General features: G+C 35.2%; 2 protein-coding genes across 3 annotated transcripts in view; both read right to left on the bottom strand.

Moving 5' to 3' along the window:
• The window catches only part of LOC142339355 (uncharacterized), a 243356-nt gene that overhangs the window by 67791 nt on the left and 153084 nt on the right, over positions 1-22481 (bottom strand). The window lies entirely within an intron of this gene.
• Positions 1-22481, bottom strand: part of LOC142339354 (ATP-dependent translocase ABCB1-like) — a 105612-nt gene that overhangs the window by 59496 nt on the left and 23635 nt on the right. For both annotated transcript variants that reach the window (XM_075389350.1, XM_075389351.1), the window contains exons 7-10: positions 21503-21788; positions 12554-12664; positions 12175-12300; positions 9409-9612 (exon numbers count right to left, since the gene is read on the bottom strand). In XM_075389350.1, coding sequence (XP_075245465.1) covers positions 9409-9612; positions 12175-12300; positions 12554-12664; positions 21503-21788 — 727 coding nt within the window. The remainder of the gene's footprint in view (positions 1-9408; positions 9613-12174; positions 12301-12553; positions 12665-21502; positions 21789-22481) is intronic.

Below are 22481 nucleotides of genomic sequence, written 5' to 3'. Positions count from 1 at the left end.
TTTCCTGTATTGCAGAGACAAGATCTTTGTAATCTGAGAATAATGTTTCTAAATGATCACTTTTTTGTTTTAGAATAGCATTGGTCCCATCCTGTAAAATAACTGTTTTCATCTTTTTTTGATCGTAACCCTGTAATAATTGCAATTTCTCCTTTGTTGTCGAGCCTGGGTAAGCATGTATACTGCAGTCCTGAGGAAATGTCCGATCTCTTGCCAGGTGTTTGATTATACTACTACCAATTAAAAAATTTTCTGTTTTCTCCTCGATCTCTAATGTTTCAAACTTTCGAATAAAAACGTCATTTTTTGCACTCGTGTTAATCGTTGGTGTTATAATAGCTGAATTAGTTGTTACCTGTGTCGATTTTTTAAGGAATTCACTCACGGTTACCACATGCTCGGCGATGAGACTGTCCTTCTCCTCTAATTTTTGATAAAGTTCGCAATAAATTTTATAAAGATCCGCTTTTGAATAACTATTAAACTTTTCTGCAGTCATCATCATGATTGGAATATATTACAGGAGGATATTTACAGGAGTAATTTACAATTATTGATATTCACAATTAGAACTATGTTACAGAATCTGTTGCTTAAAAAGAACTATTGTGCTAACGTTTAAAACTAGCAATGCATAAGAAAGTGTTTAAAAAATGAAGGTCAAGAAGCAACTGTACAGAATGAAAGAATTGTGTGTTGTGTGAAGAATTGTGTGTTGTGTGAAGAATTATTTAGTAATCTCATGCTATCAGAGAAGATTGCCAATTTGTATTTGTGCATTATTTAGTATTGAGTCGATTAAAAGTTTGAAGACAATTTTTCTACTTTTTGCAATCTTACGCTATTCTAAGAGCGACTATTTGAACTGAAGTGCTATGAATCTTAATCTGATCTTAATTCTGTCTTATAACTAATAACTCGGCATATCAATAGTTTCACTGGTCAGACGACATCAATCGTCCCAAACATTGCATTAAAAACAATCATCACGACAAATAATTGGAGACACTGGAGAGCAATCAATTGTTTCTTATGAAAAAATTAAAAGAAAAATTGGAGTCTCTTCTCGAGTAAGATCTGTAAAAACTAGTACTGGATCTTAAAGCCTAGTATTGAGCACGAATGAAATTTACAACTGCAGTTCAAATGATTCGATTATCTTCGTTCTAAAACAGAATTAGATAAGACTCAGATAAGACAGAATTAAGATCAGATTAAGATTCATAGCACTTCAGTTCAAATAGTCGCTCTTAGAATAGCGTAAGATTGCAAAAAGTAGAAAAATTGTCTTCAAACTTTTAATCGACTCAATACTAAATAATGTACAAATACAAATTGGCAATCTTCTCTGATAGCATGAGATTACTAAATACCAAAAAAAAATAATCTCGTTTAATCAAATTACAGAGCCATTAAAAAAGATCTAAACAAGTTCTCATGTTTCTTAAAAATTTCCCCTCTGCTTTTATTACCAATCTAAGATCAATAGCGCCAGATAAAACTTAGTTATTGCTTTCAACTCATTGTGAGCGGGTGAACAGTCAACCGCTATGATAACTCTCACCAATGGTTCACAGCTAAAAAAAACAAAAACCGACTAAGACTGGGCGAATTGCTCTCAAACGACAACCGGGCAGTTGGCGTCGGTAGCTAGCTGGGGCTTAGGGATGTTAGAATTAGGAAGAGTAGGGGGTTAGGGTTGGGAGGAGTGGAAGGGGAGGTTCAAATCGCCGGGTGGACGAGAATGGACGTGGGAGTTTTATGGGTTGGGGGACTATTGAGGCTCTAAGAAAGCTGCTGAGCCACTTAATGCCCTCCGGACTTTACCTGTTTATCGGGCTTTTAAGTAGAAAAGCACACAGGGTCCGACGAAAAATTGGTCGAGCTAAAAATTGCATTAAAAAAGACCGCAGGACTAATATAATTGCTACAAACTTCGTTGAAGCTCAAATCGTTGAAGTTGAAAAATGCGCTTAACCAATTTCGGACTATCGACACAGTTAACTATTGTTGTTGACTTTCGTTGATTTATACGCAAAACTTTCGCTCAGCTTCGAACCCTTTCTCAGATTATTGAGCTCAATGAAGGGAGCTCAATATAGTGAGCTCAATAAACGCCCGAATAAAATTTACATTGGATTGAACTCCCCCATCTAATGAAACCATTTGGTTGCAAAATAACAATTTTCGGTTTTTCTTCCATACCGTGTCGCAAGTATTCGATTTTTGGACAATTTTGAGGGAAATTTGGAATTTTAAGGAAAATTTTGATTAATTGTTGGCTAAACAAGGCAAATTTAATCTTAGACGATTATTCTCAGTTGTCATTTGCTGATACAAATTGACGTGAAACTTTCTCAGCTTCGAACTCTTTCTAAGATTAGTGAGCTCAATGAAGGGAGCTCAATAAACGCCAAAAAAATTTACATTGAATTGAACTTCTCCCAATGTCATGAAAACTTTTTGGTTGAAAAATTACAAATTTTGGTTTTCTTTTCATGCCGTGTCGCGAGTATTCGATGTTTTGGGATATTTTGAGGGAAATTTGGAACCTTGAGGAAAATTTTGATTAAATTTAGCTAAAGACAAATTTGAGCTCAGACGATTATTCTGAGCTGTCATTTGCTGATACAATTGTTGACCTTCGTTGATTTATACAAATTAACGTGAAACTTTCTCAGCTTCGAACCATTTCCCAGATTAGTATGCTCAATAAAGGGAGCTCAACCAAGTGAGCTCAATAAACGCCCGAAAAAAAATTTACATTGGATTGAACTCCTCCCAATCTTATAAAATCTTTTCTTCCATGCCGTGTCGCGAGTAGTCAATATTTTGGGCAGTTTTGAGGGAAATTTGGGATTTTGGGGAAAATTTTGATTAATTTTGGCTAAACAAGCCAAATTTGAGCTTAGAAGATTATTCTCAGCTGTCAATTGCAAACCCTCGCAAAACATATACAAGTGTTAAGAACTCTTAACAATTTCTGCCGTAAGAGCGAAGTCTAATAACAGCCGGAAGATTGCAGGAAAATAGCCGTCACTGAAGCGCTTGACGCACATCTTGGAGAAAAAGATAGAAATTGACGGAAGTTTTTCCTAAGTTTGAAAATGTGTTCCAATTCGGTGTGCAATTCCAGTTCGATTCTGAAACTATCCTTAATTCAGCTTCTAAACTGAAAGCTATTAAGCTGAATACTTTTGTGAGCTAGCAATCGCTATAATGAACTTTGATAACCCAATGCACTATGACTTAATGACCGAGCTTTATCGGTTTTTACCGTTTCAATTGATTTTGCTCCTTTTGACATTGCCCGTATTCACTACATTGCGTAATTCAATGCATGAAAGAATTCAAAATCCATTGATTTGGAAACATGAGAGTGAGGTATGTCAGAAGACAAGCGTGAAAATCGTGACTTATACAAAACGAAAAACGTTATCAAAAAGTAAAGCGACTTAAAAAAATACATAGGAGGATAGTTCTAGAAATACAATCCAAAGAACTGAATGAAAGACTTAGAATCACTATAATTGACCAGCAAATCAATTGAACAATGCCAGCCAAAAAGACAAACAATCTCCAAAAGTTGAGAAACTCAAATAATCAAACAAATAAAAAAAGATAATCATGTCAAAAAGTCTTGAAGCTTTTACCCAGCATGGCAGAATTTGATGAAAGTTTCTAAATTTCGCAAAATTAACATGTTAAAAACCATTTTTTGTCTCTGGAATCTTTCCAGTAACAAACCTGCAACAGCTGAAAAAAGTTTTATCGGCCCTGAAAGATCGATAAACTCAGAAAATGACAGAAAAATTCAAAAACTTGAAATCAATTGCAAATTTTTAATGAAATAATGAAGTCGTGTTATTAATACCTTCCGAACTTTGTCGTCTTCAAAGGATATCCAGTAAGCCTAATTTAAGCCATAGACAGTTTCATTGTATCGATGATCGATAAATTTGTAACATGAAAATAATTAAAATTTATCAAAAAACGAAAAAATTTGTGATCTCAAAATGTTAAGATCATTCTACTGCCCCTAGCAGCTATGCAATAACATACTATCAAACCCTGGAGAAAGTTAGCTGGCCACTGAGGCAAAAAAAAAACAACAAAAGAAATATTTTTAAAAAACTTCAAAAAAGAGCGAACTTCATCAAAAAAAATTCTTAAGACTCGTGATATTGAAAAGTTGAGAACAAGTCCGCTGCCACTAAAAACTAAGCACAAACATATACTGAAATCCTAGAGGAGATTTCATGGCTTTGGGGCTGGCAAACTGGAGAATGAAAAAAATGCAAAATTAGTATCATTTTGCGTGTGTATGTTAACAGTACCAAAAGACAACATCAAAAAATGGACATAAAAAGTAATTATATCTTGCAAAAGTCATTTATCAACGATAAAAACGTCAATTCAAGACCACAAAATAGTAAGCAAAATGCCGGAAAATAGCTCCCGTTGACCACTTGACGCACTCTAAACTGAACGCTAATAAACATAAAACTGATATCAGCTAGCAAACACTCTTATGAACTCCGAAATTCAAGACCACAAAATAGTAAGCAAAATGCCGGAAAATAGCTCCCGTTGACCACTTGACGCACATTGGGATTGAAATAGAAAAATTTAAGAGACAGAAATTGACAGTTCTTATTTGGTGTGCAAATTCTGCATATAACTATATTCCACGATTACACTTAATTCAGCTTCTAAACTGAACGCTAATAAACATAAAACTGATATCAGCTAGCAAACACTCTTATGAACTCCGAAAATCTAATCCTCAATGACTTAATGACGGCGCTTTATCGGTTTATCCCGTCTCTTTCGATTTTGCTCTTTTGACTTTGACCGTATTTACTATATTTCGTAATTCAATGCATGAAAGAATTTAAAAACCATTCAGTTAACAGTGAGTGAGGTAAGTTGGAAGTAAAATGTGAAAAGAGTGAATCGTGTAAAACGAAAAACGTGCTCAAAAGATAAAGCGAAATTTTAAAAAGGAGAGAGCTAATAGCCGTTGAGAGGCTGACGGCGTCTATTGAACATAATTGACTTAACGTCGGAAGAATTGCTCTCGAACGACTAATGGGAGCTCTAGTCAATTGCAGCCTGCTTCAATGGGGGGAGGGGAGACAAAATGGGTAAATGGGACTAATAGTAGGCTTCAAATAACCACATTAGAGGTTAACATATACCACTATTAAGATTTAAAGTAAAATATGGCACCAGTTTCGGCGCACTTTTCATTTGACTTTTAGTATTAAATTGCCGCCAATGGAGTTCAACTGCCTGAAATTGTGATTGAGAGAGAATTTTAGATCACGCGAAACATAGTCAAGGGCGTAAAAGTCACTTGAAAAGTCAAAAAGGTCAAGCAAAAACTTTGCATGGAAAAAACAACACACACGTTTACAATAATTGCTTCTCTACGCAAGCAATTAATCAAAAAAGAACTCGAAATTTAGAAAAAAGCGTAAAAAAACCTCACCATCTTGTGCTCAAAATTTTAAAACAAATGACCTTTTAGCCTTGAATTAAGACCTTCCCAGCAGCTACACCGCTTAAAGCACATGAACGACTATTAAAGCCAGCTTTGCGCCTCTAATGAAAATTAATGCCCACTGGGCCTTACCTGTTTATCTCGTTTTGACAGATCAAAGTCATTGAAAAATGTGTGAAAACATCTTACAAAAACAAAGTAAACATAGCCGGCAGATTGCCAGAATAGCTGCGAAAGAATAGACTTGCGTGCCGCATAATAGAGATAGCAATAGATACAGATCTAAATTGACAAACTCGACGCCGCTCAAAAAACTGGGTAAAAAACAATCAGCGACAAATTAAGCTTGGTAACATTCATCTCACAGAAGCCTCCTATTAGACCTTTACGGCACATTGAGTTGCTTTGACCTTATACAAATTCAAATTTAACTTAAGTTGTGCAAAAGTCATTTTAATGAGTAAGGTAAGTTACTTGTGATCAAAAGCCAATCACGCAAAAACTCTGCTAGAGAGTCAGAAATGACGTCAAGCGCAAATGCCGTTAGTGAAAGGAGGATGTCATTCAGAAAATTTACCTTCAGCTTTGGTGTGAACGAAAAAAAGGAAAAAGAGCGTCAGACGGCGCAACAAAAATCATAGCAGGACAAGTCCTGCAGTGCAATTCAAAGAATTTTCATTGACTAAAAAAAGAACTAGACCTAGAAAGGACTAAGAGTGAATTGGGAAAAGCATTTCTAAAAAAACCAGATAAAAAAATAAAATATAACAAAAAAACCAATGTCAAAATGCCACTAATTTGGTTCAAACAAAAAAACTAGGCCTAGAATGAACTCTGAATGGATTGGGAAAACCATTTAGCAAAAACTCCAAGCCAAAAAATTGGAAAAACAGTAAAAATCAAGGTTAAATTGCCGCATGTGAACAAACATAGCCGCCAGATTGCAAAAAAAACATACCCGGCAGATTGCCGGAAAATAGCCGCCGTTGATTCCAATAAGCATGATTGGGATTGAAATAACAGAAGATATTGAAAAAAAAAAATTTTTGTACAAAAACATTTTTTTAATTCCGATTTATTTTGATGGTATTCTTAGTTGAACATACTTCTGTTTCTTAGAGAGAGGCTACAGGGGCTCCTATCAATAACAACAAGCATTAGAGATTGTAAATAAGACTTATAGGAACGACGTTCAAATAGCGGGCATCTAAAATTGGGCTTTATGGGTTTATCCCATTTCTATTTCTGACATCCATTTTTGTACTAACTCTGTTCATTTTGAATTGCTTTGCTGAGCAACTGATGTTCAAAATCACTTTTAGCAGAATGAGAGAAGAGAGAAACTAGCCTAGAGAAGTCAAAAAGATTTCACGCAAAATGTTGAAAAGGCGGCAAAATGAGGTAAAGCGAAACATTTTTTTATTCGACGAAGTAAAAAAAAAAATAGGAGCGCTATAGTAGCCGGCTGAGAAGATGAGGGCGGCTATTAATAACCACGATAGACGCTTCAGGTCTTCCATGGATTTGAAGCAACTAAAAAATATACACAGATTGACCACCAGACTTTTAGTAGACCACTAGACTCTTTGTGTTAGATCAGGACTGTCATTTTTATGAGACACATACGCTCTATAAGGAAAAAGCCCTAAAGGAGCTTTTTCAAAAATAATATTCGAAATCATAAAGTCAATACTTTAATACTAAAAAATTAGGGAAAATACGTTTGGTAATACTTTGATGCACACTATTGATCTTTAACTAGTAATTTGTCATAAAAGTTAAAGTTCATTAAGTGATTTCACAAGTCAATTTTTAAGTGAGGTAATTTCCCAGTAACTTCACCACTCTAAGTACTTGAAGGACTACCAAACGCAGCTAAGAAGCTCTAATGAAACTTGATGCCCGCTGAGCTTTACCTGTTTATCCCGTTTTGAAAGCTCAAAGTTATGAAAGTCAGGGTAAGACGAAAAAATCTGTTAGACGAAGTAAAAAAACATAGCAGGACAAGTCCTGACGTACAATTCAAAGAATTTTCAATGACTAAACAGAAAACTAGACCTAGAACGGACTATGAATGGATTGGAAAAACCATTTAGAAAAAAATCCGATCCAAAAAATCGAAAAAACACTAAAAATCAAAGTGAAATTGCCGCATGTGAACAAAAAACCACTACCGATAAAGCGAATTTTTGTTCAAACGCCGTATTCTTACTCTACTTTAAAACTATAGCGAAAAAATTTCACGCCGCAAAACCACTCGCTTTTTCGCTCCACTTCCTGTTTCGGCGTGACCAAAATCACTACCCCAATTTGACTTCAAAAATCATGAAAATGTGTAAACAGATCTTAAAAAAAAACATAGCAGGACAAGTCCTGACGTACAATTCAAAGAATTTTCATTGACTTAACAAACAACTAGACCTAGAACGGACAATGAGTGAATTGGGAAAACCATTTCTAAAAAAATCAGATGAAAAAACCAAAAAAAATAGAAAATCAATGACAAAATGCTGCTATGGAGAACAAAAAACCACTAGTGATATATGTAATTTTGATTCTAACAAAAAACTAGGTCTAGAATGAGCTTTGAATGGATTGGGAAAACTATTTAGAAAAAAATCCGATCCAAAAAATTGAAAAAACGGTAAAAATCAGAGTGAAATTGCCGCATGTGAACAAAAAACCACTACCGAGAAACCGATTTTTTGTTCAAACACCGTTTTCTCACTCTACTTTAAAATTAGAGCGAAAAAATTCACGCCGCAAAACCACTCGCTTTTTCGTTCCACTTCCTGTTTCGGCGTGACCAAAATCACTACCCCAATTTGACTTCAAAAATCATGAAAATGTGTGAACAGATCTTAAAAAAAAACATAGCAGGACAAGTCCTGAAGTACAATTCAAAGAATTTTCATTGACTTAACAAACAACTAGACCTAGAACGGACAATGAGTGAATTGGGAAAACCATTTCTAAAAAAATCAGATGAAAAAACCAAAAAAAAATAGAAAATCAATGACAAAATGCTGCTATGGAGAACAAAAAACCACTAGTGATATATGTAATTTTGATTCTAACAAAAAACTAGGTCTAGAATGAGCTTTGAATGGATTGGGAAAACTATTTAGAAAAAAATCCGATCCAAAAAATTGAAAAAACGGTAAAAATCAGAGTGAAATTGCCGCATGTGAACAAAAAACCACTACCGAGAAACCGATTTTTTGTTCAAACACCGTTTTCTCACTCCACTTTAAAATTAGAGCGAAAAAATTCACGCCGCAAAACCACTCGCTTTTTCGCAGCATTTCCTGTTTCGGCGTGACCAAAATCACCACTCCAATTTGACTTCAAAAATCATGAAAATGTGTGAACAGATCTTTAAAAAAAAAAAAAGACAGCGCCCCAATACAATTCAATTTCTTTGAATTGTAAAAAATAGGAGCGCTATAATAGCCGCCTGGAATTGCTGACGCGGCTATTAAAAATCCACTAGCTAGAAAGCCAATTTTTGTTCAAACACCGTTTTCTCACTCTACTTTAAAATTAGAGCGAAAAAAATTCACACAGCAAAACCACTCGCTTTTTCGCTCCACTTCCTGTTTCGGCGTCACCAAATCACTACTCCAATTTGGCTTCAAAAATCATGAAAATGTGTGAACAGATCTTTAAAAAAAAGACAGCGCCCCAATACAATGCAAATTCTTTGAATTGTAAAAAAACAAGAGCACCGCACTATAGCTCCGTTCCGCTTACAGCTTCGCAGCTATAAAAAGACAGAGCCCCAATACAATCCAGTTCTTGGATTGTAAAAATGAGAGCGCCTAAATAATAGCCTTTGAGAGGCTCACGGCTGCTATTAACAACCAATATCCATATGAAAGACGAGTAAGAATAATACTGACTTTGGGCAATTTGTCGACAAACTGTTTGGCATTGGCCTTCTCAAGAGCATCTTCGATCTCTTTCTGGGTGATATTTTCTCTGCCGTAGAGTATATTCTCCCTGATGGAACAGGCAAACAGCGCTGGCTCCTGACTCACCACTCCCATTTGCTGCCTTAGCCACTTCACATTCAGCCTTTTCAGTTCCACTCCATCTAATGTGATCTAAAAGTAATGGATTCACCTTCAGGCTATTTCAAGCCTAGTTCTGACTTAGCCGTCTCAAAAATTCTCAACAAAGTCTTAGTATCCGTGAGAAAGCAGAAAACTTATTAAAACATAGCTGGCAGATTGCCGGAAAATAGCCGCAATAGCTTCGTAGATCTGCAGTCTCAAAAAAAACAGTAAAAAGACAGACCAAAAAAACTTTAAACTTCATTTAGAGTGACACATACCCATTTGACCTTATCTCTTTGAATTAAAGTAAATAAAAGTCTATTTCAAAGTGAGGAAGTCATTTTTGAGAGTGAGGTAATTCAAATGTGACCAAAAATTTTATCACGCGAATGAACAAAAACTCGCTCCACTAAGAGCAAAAAATGACGTCACGCACGCATTTCAGTTAAAATTGTATGAACGAATGAACAAAAAGCAGATTCGAAGTGGTTGTGACGTCATATGGTCGTAACAAAAATCGCGACAAGGAAATAAAAAACATAGCAGGACAAGTCCTGACGTACAATTCACAGAATTTTCATTGACTAAACAGAAAAGTAGACCCAGAACGGACTATGAATGGATTGGGAAAACCATTGAGAAAAAAATCCGATCCAAAAAATCGAAAAAAAGTAAAAATCAAAGTGAAATTGCCGCATGTGAACAAAAAACCACTAGCGAGAAAGCGAATTTCTGTTCAAACACCGTTTTCTCACTCTACTTTAAATTTAGAGCAAAAAATTTCACGCCTCAAAACCACTCGTTTTTTTGCTCCACTTCCTGTTTCGGCGTGACCAAAATCACTACTCCAATTTGACTTCAGAAATCATGAAAATGTGTGAACAGATCTTAAAAAACATAGCCGGAAGAATTCCGGAAACGACTCGAAGGAGAAAATTGCCCATACTTATGACTAAACAACTAGAACAACCATTGTGAACCCTAATCCTCCACAAATGCCATAAAAATTAAGGAAGAAAAGAAACGGCATTCAAAAACAAATTGAAAAAAACTAGAAAAACTTAATGAATTCTTTTAAAAACTTAATAGTACAAGGAAACATAAAGCCGAGTAAAGTTCCTTTGTAATTAAAGAAATGAAAAGCTCGCAAAACAACGGGCAACTCATAATAGGCTAAGAAAATTATCTAAGATTTCTAAAGAAAAGAAAAACTGCAAAAAAAAAGAGAAAAATGGTTTAAAATTTCTCAATTTTTCTGTCAATTTTCCTAAAAAAAAAGATTTATACCAAGAAAACTTTAGTCAATTGGTAACTGAATATTCCTTAAGTAACAAGCGTCTATGTTCATTTTGAATTGCTTTGCTGAGCAAATGATGTTCAAAATCACTTTTAGCAGAATAAGAGAAGAGAGAAACTAGCCTAGAGAAGTCAAAAAGATATCACGCAAAATGTTGAAAAAGCGGCAAAATGAGGTAAAGCGAAACAATTTATTATTCGACGAAGTAAGAAAAAATAGGAGCGCTATAATAGCCGGGTGAGAAGATGAGGGCGGCTATTAAAAAACATGTAAAAAAATAAATTTCGTCTAAAAATCAGCAAAACTGATCAAAAACCTCCAAATTAGCATTAAAAATCAAATTAACTACTTGAAACCTTCCATTCCTATCAAAACAAGCCTGAAAGTAATACAATATCATAAAATTAGAGAATTTTCTCGCTCTCTCAAAAACAGTGGTATGAAGAAAAACCACTCACTTTTCGCTTCGCTCTTCACTTTTGTTCAGCACCAAATTCACTCCAAATTTTTGCACGCGTTTTGTTCCCGCTTCAAAAATCACTCCAATAAAATTGATTTAAAAAAGGGCTTCTCCAATACTCCTCTTCGAGTCGTAAAAAAAGACAGCGCCCCAATACAATTCAAATTCAAAACATAGCCGGCAGATTGCCGGAATAGCTGCGAAAGAATAGACCTGCGTGCCAGATAATAGAGATAGAAACAGATACAGATCTAAATTGAAAAAAAAATTGACGCCGCTCAAAACACTAGGCTAAAAACATTCAGCGATAAATTAAGCTTGTTAAAATTTATTCCACAGAAGCCTCTTATTAGGGACCTTTACTGCACATATGAGTTCCTTTGACCTTGTACAAATTCAAATTAAACTTAAGTTTTAAAGTGCAAAAGTCATTTTATTGAGTGAGGTAAGTCACGTATGATCAAAATCTAATCATGCAACCTAAAACCTTTTGCTAAAGCGAGTGAGAAATGACTTCACGCGCGCAAATGCCGTTAGTGAGAGGAAGAAGTCATTCAGAAAATTTGACTTCAGCTTTGCTGTGTGAACAAATGTAAAACGAAAAAGAGCGTCAGACGACGAAACAAAAAAAACCAAGAGCACCGCAATATAGCTACGCTCAGCTTACAGCTTCGCAGCTATAAAAAAAACCAAGAGAAGGCCAACAATAGCCCCAGCTATCGCTGTGCGGCTATTAAAAAGCTACAGAAGAAATTTTACACTAAATGACAAAAAATGCGTTGAATATATGCAGTCATTGCAGTCTATATTATTTAAACTAACAACTAAATCAAACCGAAATAAAACCACATACCGATCCAATAGGATAATGATAAAATCTCTGGATCAAGTTCACGATAGTCGACTTGCCAGATCCACTCGCACCCACTAAGGCAATCTTCTGACCCGGCTTCACGCTTAAGTTGAAGCATTTCAGAACCTAAACAATCATTCAGCAACATGCATCAGTTTTTTTTAAATAAAGAGCATCGAAAAAAAAAATTTAAATAAAGAGCATCGACTTGTTTTTAAACCCTTAAAATTTTTTCCACTTTAAAAACTGCCGAAATTATTTGAATCCGAAATTTTAATCTTCCTCGATTTCAACCTTAACTTCCAACTCAGCTAAGCATAGGAATTCTACGGTAAAGTTTTCAATCACAACAAAAGATCATATTGGAATAAAGACTCACTTCAACATCTTTCCTGGTTGGATAGGAAAACTTCAGATTCCTAAACTCCATCTGTCCACTGATTGAAGAAAGCTTTTCTCCCTCGTCTGACTCTGAGTCGATAATCGGTTTCTGAAAAGTAATTGACAATCTCAATTAAACAATCTCAGTTTACAGCTTTATTCTTTAACATCCTACAGTTCCCCTACAACATATCATTTTGGTAAGCAGGGAACAGAACACAGCACAAACAGTTTTATAAATTTAAAACTAAGGGAAAATCGACTACTTACAAAAGCATGACACTATTTAATTTTTCGATTAGACTTTTCTCATTTATATGCATTTAAATGCATTTCTCCAGAGGTCCTGTTCACTTACTTGGGGTTTTTCAATTCATAGCTCCGCTTATTCGGAAAGAAATACTTCCCATTATCAATCGTTTTACATTATATCTGGGTTTCAGATTTCAAACAAACCGCGTAACGTCGTACGAATTCCTCTTGAACGACAGGCAGGCGCTCAACTTAATTCATTTGGGCAGAGGGAGTAGCCTGGATACATTCACTAAACGCTTCAAATGAAGTCATTAGAGCTTATTTCAAACGGGCCGAGAATATTCTAGAAAACAGTCAGGCAAAAATTTGCATAAAGACATGACAAGAATCGCTCAACTTTTTCGAGAGCCACTCATAAATTCCGATAAAACAATTCAGCTCAAGATTGAGAAAACCCTTTATGATTTTCAACCTTTCTGAAATTCACTACATAATTTCGAAAAAGTTGAACAACTATAATCTGAATTAAATGCTCAACAGCTTCAATATTGCTGAAAGACAACACTAAGGTAATCGACTTAAGTTGGACGGACTGCTCTCAAATGACTTGCGAGGGCATGGATGCGGTAGTCACTAGCTTAAACTCTGAATTGGGGGCAGGGCAAAAACGATAACATGGGTAGGGAAAAATTGAGGCTGGGTATGCAAACCAAAAAATGGCCCTTAAATACACCAAAAGATGTATTTCCGCCTACAGAGCAGATTTAGGTCAAAACGCCGTCTGAACGAATAGTACTTCCGGTAAAAAACATATAGCCGGAAGAATTCCGGAAGCTACTCGAAACGTCAGAATTTAAATTCAATTATTAACAAAACCGCATTTAAAATCCCTGAAAGTGCCCACAAATACTTTTTCTATTAATTAATAACCAAAATACAAACAAAAAACCGAGAAAAAAATGCATAATAGAGCTGCTAATACAGCACCGAAAAAATATATTTCTACAAAAAACAAAATTAATAATAAAAACTCGGTAAAACTGCCAAAAGCGGTTATCCATATGCGCAATTTTGTCCAAACACTATTCAAAGTCAAAAAGTCATTGAACGAAGCGCCTGATCAAAAAACCTCTCTCGCTTAGAAAAAACAAGATCACACGACAATACTCAAGAAAACCAATACTCCTCTTCGAGTCGTAGGAAACCAAGAGACGACCAATAATAGCCCCACTATCACTTTACGGCCATTAAAAAATTCCTACAGGTAAACAGCCGCCAATTTCAAAACCTGAGCAGTATAAATATAACCGGCAGACTGCCGGAAAACAGCCGCCATTGCTTCCCATAACCAAGATAGGGATTGAAAGAAGAGAAAAACAAATGAAAAAAGGATTTTTGTAAACAAATAAATTAAAAGTGCGAACTAATTTGATGTCAATTTGTAGCTGAGCATACTCTTGTTTCTTAATGAGACGATATGGTCTAGTATCAATACCCATAAGCATTAGAGATGGTAACTAAGAAGAAAGTTCGAGTAACGGACATCTAAAATTGGGCTTTATGGGTTCATCCCGTTTCTATTTCCGATTTCTTTCTCTGATACGGTCTCCGTTCAGTTTGAATTGCTTTGCTAAGCAACTGCTGTTTAAAAACACTTAGCAGAATAAGAGAAGAGTGAAACTAGCCTAGAGAAATCAAAAAGATTTCATGCAAAAACGTTGAACAAGCTGTGAACTAAGGTAGCGATATTCCAGCACGACAAGTAAAAAAACATAGCAGGACAAGTCGTGAAACACAATCCACAGAATTTAATGAAAAAAACTGATGTACCTGACCAGAAGATCAATTGAACAATCCCAGCCAAAAAGACAAAATAGTAGTTGAGAAACCAAAATAATCAAACAAACTAAACAAAAAAAATCATTGCTAAATCTCTTTCAGCTTTTACGCTGAAGGCCAAATATGATACAATTTAATATACTCCTCAGTAAGTCACGCAAAAGCCTTGAAGGAGATTTTTTAGCCACTAAAGGTAGATAAACACAAGAAATATGACAAATGCCTAAAAAAAACTGAAGTGCAAAATTCAAAGAAAGTTTCTAAATTTTGCAGGAAAATATGTTACCATTTTATTGTCTCTGCAGTTCTATCAATTAACATTTGCAAGAAATAAAAAAGTTTCGTCGGCCAGCAAAGATCGTTAAACTCAGAAAATCACAAAAAAATTCAAAAAAGATTAAACATTTGCAAATTTTAACAAAATCTTGCTGCTTTAACAAAACTCCTGATACTAAAATGTTCAGATATTGAAATCTACCATTTCATTGTCACCAGAGAATATCGAGTATCACTATTACAGGCCTTAAAAAGTTTTACTTGCTCATAGAATTCGATAAATTTTATCAAAAAATTGCAAAAATTCGTGATACTAAAAATTTGAAAACAATTCCATTGCCCCTAGCAACCATTTAGTAACATAATATCAAACCCTAAAGGAAGTAGCCAGGCAGCTGAGGCAAAAAAACATCTGTCAAATATATTAGAACTAGAAAATTTTAAATTTTATCAAAAAATTGCTAAGATTCTTGACAGTTACAGATTGAACTCTATTTCATTGCCACCAGAAGCTATGCAGTAACCTATTATCAAACCCTAGAGGAGATTCCCCAGCCCTTGAGGCTGGAGAAACCTAAAAAAATGACAGAAAATTTCAAAAACTTGAAAAAATCGCAAGATTTATAAAAAGAAATGCAAAATTTGTGATATTAATATGTTGAAAACCATTCCATGGCCATTGCAACTTTTTCAGTAACTTATCAATTTCTAGCGGAGGTTTCCATGCTCCTGTGGCTGGAAATTTCTAAAACTCTTGATGTTAAAATGTTGCAAACCAATTTCATTAACACACGAAACTATGCAATAACCCATTATTATACCCTAGAGGAAGTTCCTTGACACCTAGGGCCAAAAAAACGCAAAACATACCCGGCAGATTGCCAGAAAATAGCCACCGTTGATTCCACTAAGCATGATTGGGATTTAAATAACAGAAGATATTGAAAAAAAAAGATTTTTGTACAAAAACATTTTTTTAAGTCCGATTTATTTTGATGGCATTTCGTGGTTGAACATACTTCTGTTTTAGAGAGAGGCTACAAGGGCTACCATCAATAACAATAAGCATTAGAGATGGTAAATAAGACTTATAGGAACGACGTTCAAATAGCGGGCATCTAAAATTGGGCTTTATGGGTTTATTCCGTTTCTATTTCTGACTTCAATTTTTTATACCGACTCTGTTCATTTTGAATTGCTTTGCTTAGCAACTGATGTTCAAATTCACTTTTAGCAGAATGAGAGAAGAGAGAAACTAGCCTAGAGAAGTCAAAAAGATTTCACGCAAAATGTCGAAAAAGCGGTAAAATGGTAAAGCGAAAAAAAGCTGGACGAAGTAAAAAAAAAATACGAGCGCAATAATAGCCGGCTGAGAAGATGAGGGCGGCTATTAAAAATTAGTATAAATTAGTATAAATTAGTATAAATCATATAGCTCATAAAACGGTCATAAAAAGTAATGATGTCTGAGGTGGCTATCAATTCCAAGGAAACTTAGTCGGCCCAATTTTCAACCATAATGATTGACATCGAAACGAAAACCCCTGGGCCTAATTGTTGTGATAAACTTATTAAATAGTTTCAGAGAAGTGAAAATGTCCTCAAGTGAAGAACCCACTGAACCCACTCAGTTTGAAGTGGAATTGCAAACAGATGCAAACGCGAGCAATGACAATGCAATGCCTACACTAAGACCCTACGATCAAACCCCAATAACACCGGGCGAAAAGAAGAACACGGCAAAAAGACCTTGCACAGAACTAAGTCCCGTAAACGAATGTGAGATGACTACAACTGATATTTGGAAGAAAATTGAAGGCACGATAGTTAGCACAATCAACAATGCAATCCCTAACATAATAGAAAACATTGTCTGTGAAATGCAATGTACGTTCAACACCATGATCGAAGAAGCAGTGAAAAGGGCGAAAATGGAGATCATCGATAATGTGGGGCGAGACATTGAGTTTGTTGACACGAAGAATGAAATGTTGGCAAGATGCGAGGCAGAGCAACTCGAAACCTACAATAGACGCGACAAATTCTTGGTCTTCAGGAAGATTTAAACGAGAACGGGCAACCTCTTGGCGAAAATTTACATCAAACTATGGAGAAAGTGCTTGCGCTAGCTAACACCTTAGAAACATGTGTCGATGTAAAGGATATTTCTATTGCTCATCGGCTACCCTCTCGCAAAAGCCAGGTCAAGCCAATTATTGTCAAATTTTCAAGGCGGGTTGCTAAGATCGATGTATTGCGAAAGAAGAAAGTTTTGTTTGAAAAAGGAAGTAATATTCGAACTTTCGAAGACATAAGCCGACCAAGAGTGATGTTCCTCAACATGATGAAACAGGACAACCGATTAAATTCAGCATATACAAAAGATGGTTCTATATTGTACACCAAAAAAGATGACAACCGTGTTCACAAAATTCTTAATCTATATGAAGGTGCATTTAATCTTGGTTATAGTCTACATGATTTAAAGAACTGTTTTCGATCCTACTATGAATATTAGTGAAACCGAAAACCTTTCTATTTCTGTGCTAAATGATGTTGTCCTCAAACCAACTACTATGTCTATATTAACTGTGAATGTTCGTTCGTTAAAAAGCATTTAAATGATTTGGAAGCACTTATACATAGTCTTGAGTCTCCACCAAATCTCATATATCTCACTGAAACTTGGTTAACTGATAACGATGACATCGATTCCTTATTGGTTCCAGGCTATAATAATTATGCAGTTAAGAATAGAAATACACATGGCGGAGGTGTTATGATACAAATTCAGGATTCAATGTCCTTGTTAGAAACACATTCAACAGAAATGGAAGAGACTCTTCTGGTCTCATTACAGTACAAAAAATACAGGTTTAAATTGGCTACTGTCTACAATCCTCCAAGAACAAATAAACTAAAATTCGTCGAAAAATTGGATAATTTTTTGAATGATTTAACTTCCTTAAATTGTCCAACCGTTATAACTGGTGATTTTAACATCGACACTCATTTAAAGAATCAATTACAATCAAATTACCTATGCCCGATATCTTTTAATGATTTTGAGCTTGCTAATCTTGAAACTACCCGGAAAACTTCTAACTCCTCAACTTGTCTAGATCATTTTATATATCAAAATTTTGCCAGCCCTGAATTTAGTGTATTAACGCATGAAAATTTTGCAGATCATTATCCGATCCTAATGAAGTGGCCAATTAATGTTGATACTGAACAAAACTATTTGCCATTTAGAGATATAAGCTTTATAAAAGACCAAAAACAACTGTCGAATTATTTAACTGATTTAGACTGGAGCCTAAGGAATCGATGTCACTTTTTAGAATTTGATGGTACCAATGAATTGTTTACTAAATTCAACAACCTTTTCCTAGAAACCACTAACAAGTACGCTCCTCTAAAATGCTTGGCTGATAAAAAATCAAAAGTACCGAAATGGTTTACCAACTCACTTAAAAACCTGCGCTTCAAAAAAAAATAAAGCACATCGTAGCATGAAACAAAATCCGCAAGATTATGAGGCAGCAAAAAAATTCAAATTATTACGCGACAAGTTTGGAAAAAGTGTTAAAAAAGCTAAAAAAGAGTATGCGCAAAAATTCGAATCATGTATTGGAGACTCAAGGCAAACATATAAGTTACTAAGTGATATTAAAGGAACAACTCGAAAAAGTTCACAAGTACCTGCGTTGGAGAAATGCAATGCACGTTGCACTGATCCAAGCAGCGCTGACATCGCTGAGGAATTTAACACATTCTTCACCAATGTTGGTCCGAAGTTGAAAGAAAATATTTAAGACATTCCTTTACCTAAGATGGACGAAGTCAACCACTCAATGTATTTAAAGCCATTGATTAGGGAAATCATTGATAAACTAGACAGTAAATTTTCATCTTGTGTTGACGATATCTCAAATGTCATAGTCAAATTATCATCAAATGTTACGATTCCATACCTAACCCAGATAATCAATAAATCTTTCGAAGAAGGAATATTTCCCGATGATCTGAAAAAGGCCAAAGTAATTCCCCTTCACAAGGATGGATCTAAACTAGATGAAAATAACTACAGACCAATTTCTCTGCTAATTGTATGGAGTAAAATCATAGAGCGTGCTTTGTTCATTCGCATATATGCTTACATGGAATATCATAATTTGCTCTTCAATAGACAATTTGGGTTTCGTACTAAACACAGCACTATTGACGCTCTTGTTGAATTACTTGGAAAAATAAGATTGAATTGTCAAAATGTAAAAGTTATCAGTTTCTTTCTTGATCTTAAAAAAGCTTTTGATACCATTGAGCATGATATCTTATTAAAAAAGATCGAAAACAATGGCATCAGGGGCCCAGCTCTAAATTGGATAGCAACATACTTAAAAGGGAGACGACAGCGGGTTATTGTAAATGGAGCTTGCTCCTCGTGGAATTCTATAGTTTGTGGGGTTCCACAAGGCTCAATTCTGGGTCCTTTATTGTTCCTCATTTATATCAATGATCTTGATGTTCAAGTGTCTTGATGTTATATTGTTTGCGGATGATACAAACCTCACCGCAATCAACAAAGACAATAATTCAGTGCAAGGAGATCTGCAAAACATCAATAATTGGTTGATTGCTAATAAGTTAATACTGAATATGGATAAAACAGTACAAATGAAAATAAGGAATAAAAATAGTGCTTCCAAATCAGTGCTTAAGTTTGATGATGTCTTTATTGAAGTTCGTAATCTTTGTAAGTATCTCGGAATCTATGTAGATAGTAAATTAAGTTTTCAATCACATAGAGAGTATATTAAGAAAAGACTCTCAAAACAGTGTGGTATTATATGTAAGCTGCGTCACTATGTACCCCGAAAACAGCTAATTGATTACTATCGAAGCAATGTTAACCCAATAGTTCAATACGGTATTTTAGTATATGGCTGTTGCAGTTACTCGTCGCATCTACCTATCTACATTCTTCAGAAAAAAATTCTAAAACTCCTTTATTTCAGGAAATTGTCAGATAGTTGTAGGGACATTTTTATCTCTAATAAATTACTAACAGTATTCGAGTTTCATATTTATGAGCTGCTGAAATTTGTCCTGAAATCATTGAAAAAGATGCATAGCGAAACTTATCTAAATGATCTCTTTGAGTATGAGCATGGTACCACAAAAACCAGAAGATCTACCAAAAACTACCTAAAGCTTCCCTCCTTTAAAACGCAGTTTGAGCGCTCCTCTATTTCATATCGTTGTGCAAAGTTATTTAACACACTGAGAAAGAATTAACTTCTAGCACAAGACATAGAAAACGAAAATTGGCAACAAATATCGCAATTTTATCATAGATTTAAAGAACGTTACTTGCTGAATAATGAGGAGCTGGTATCCCACATTTTTAAGTAATTTTTTTTCCTTGCCCACCACCATCCAATTTTTTTTCTTTCAATTTTTCTATTCCATGAACTCTAGTCAAAAACTGTTACGGCACTTACTTTGTAAGTGCCGAGGCCTCAAAAATGGCATTATTTTTGGAAAATAACGAAGTCTACACATAGAAAATCGACGAAGAAATTCGAATTGTAAAATTTTTTTTTTATTTTTTTTATTTTTACTTTCTTTTATTTATATTTGCCAGGAATCAGCGTTACTCTCGGAAATCAAGACACAGCATGCAGTGATAGCGTAGTAGGTATAGAGTTCAAAAAATAGAATTGTTTTGGAGCTTAAAAACCGTTTTTTTTTCTGTATCCAGCATCAAAAATTTTAGTTATCGTTTTTTCCTCTTCTTAACTATTTAAGTTTAGCCAGGGCAGATACTAGGTGGGTTTAATAGCCCCGTCTATCTGTCCTCTCCGAGATATCTTTTGTTATTATGATATATAATAATGTTGATAATAATATAAGTAATTAAATTGTTGATTTAAATTGATTTATTTTATCATAAAAAGGAAAAATTTATTCTTTCTTTCTTTCTTTCTTAAAACCCTACCGAGTTGAACAAGTCAACCCAAACAAATCTCAGAAAATCCGTTGGATTCAAAATTCATTGGATTCAAATCTGAACAGCTTAAACCGAGAACAGACTGATTAAATACCCTAAAATTGCAGTCAAGGGGCCGGCTTTGGTTGTAGCCAACTTAAGCTCAGGGATGCCAATGTGTGTGACAAAAACTCAGATTGCCCTTCAAACCATGATCGGCTTCCTCAGCATCTTCGGCGCTTCGTGCACTTAGAGCCTGTACTTGGAAAGGCTCCAAGAAAACTACTACACATAGACTCAATGATTAAACAACTTTCTCACAGTTTCATATGTACCGCGAAATCAACTCACGTCTCATTTTTGATCTAATTTCCGCGAAATGCCAAAATACAAAAAATTCTTTAAAGAACGTGGAAAATATTTATAAACCCCTTTTGGTTTGTCGAGAAAAGACCAGAGCTTGGAGCGACTTTTAAAGGCGTGCTTAGAGGGTTACCGCCTAAATAATAGCCATTTAAATAGATGACGCGGCCATTAACATGGAAGCCTCCGCATCCAGATATTCTAAATCAGATAGCATACCCGCTCAATTATTGACGTAATGAAAGTCATCGCATTGCCAACAGCCATAACGGACAGCAACGCAGTGATGCACTGCCCAAGAGACATTGCTCCGACAATCACAGCAAAGAATACGGTAATCATCTCGCCAGGTTTCAATTCATTGCTCTTTATCAGTCGCGGACCGTACCAGAATGCTAGCCCATAGCCAAGGAACTCAACCAAGAACACGAAACCCAAGAAGGCTCCCATCAGAATAGTTTTCTTGGCTGACTGGAACTTGGCACCAGAGAGGCTTTTGTTGTAGCTAGAACGAAAAAGGCGTACATTGCAAAATCTGCCAAAACTACCAATGCTGTTGGAAAAATTTAAAATCACAGCTCAAGTAGCTCCTCGAACTGATTTATATCGTGATTTCCAATTCTGCCTAAGCCGTAACTCAATTACAAATCTTCCGATTCTAAATGACCAGATTGCTCATGCTAAATGACAAATTACTCGATGCCAAAATACAAGTTACTAATTTATTACCCATTTTCAATTTATTTTCGCTCAATAATCCGGTTACAAATTAGCAGTTTGCTAAATATTCGGTATATTTTGGGCATTTTGTTACGTTTAGTTTTTTGGCAATGGGTAATTTGTCCTGACACCAGTGCTCAATATGTACACAGGAACAAATTATATAACATAGCTGGCAGATTGCCAGAAGATAGCTTCGTAGACCCGCAGTCTAAAAAAAACAGTGAAAGACGGACCCAAAAAATTCATCTTTTCATTGAAAGCTGATATGTTATATTTTGATTAAAAATCTGTATAAGTTTTTGCTGCCTCTGTTAACTGCTCTCAAATAACCATCATTTAGAGTAACACAGCCATTTGACCTTATCCCTTTGAAGTAAAGTAATTTTAAGTCAATTTCAAAGTGAGGAAGTCATTTTTGAGAGTGAGGTAAGTCAAGTGTGACCAAAAATTTGATCACGCGAATGAACCAAAAAAT

Source organism: Convolutriloba macropyga, chromosome 5 (assembly GCF_964194025.1).
Source record: "Convolutriloba macropyga chromosome 5, txConMacr16.3, whole genome shotgun sequence".
In the NCBI taxonomy this organism is placed as follows: Eukaryota; Metazoa; Xenacoelomorpha; order Acoela; family Convolutidae; genus Convolutriloba; species Convolutriloba macropyga.
The sequence above is the reverse complement of the archived record's forward strand: the minus strand, read 5'-3'. Positions and strand labels throughout refer to the sequence as shown.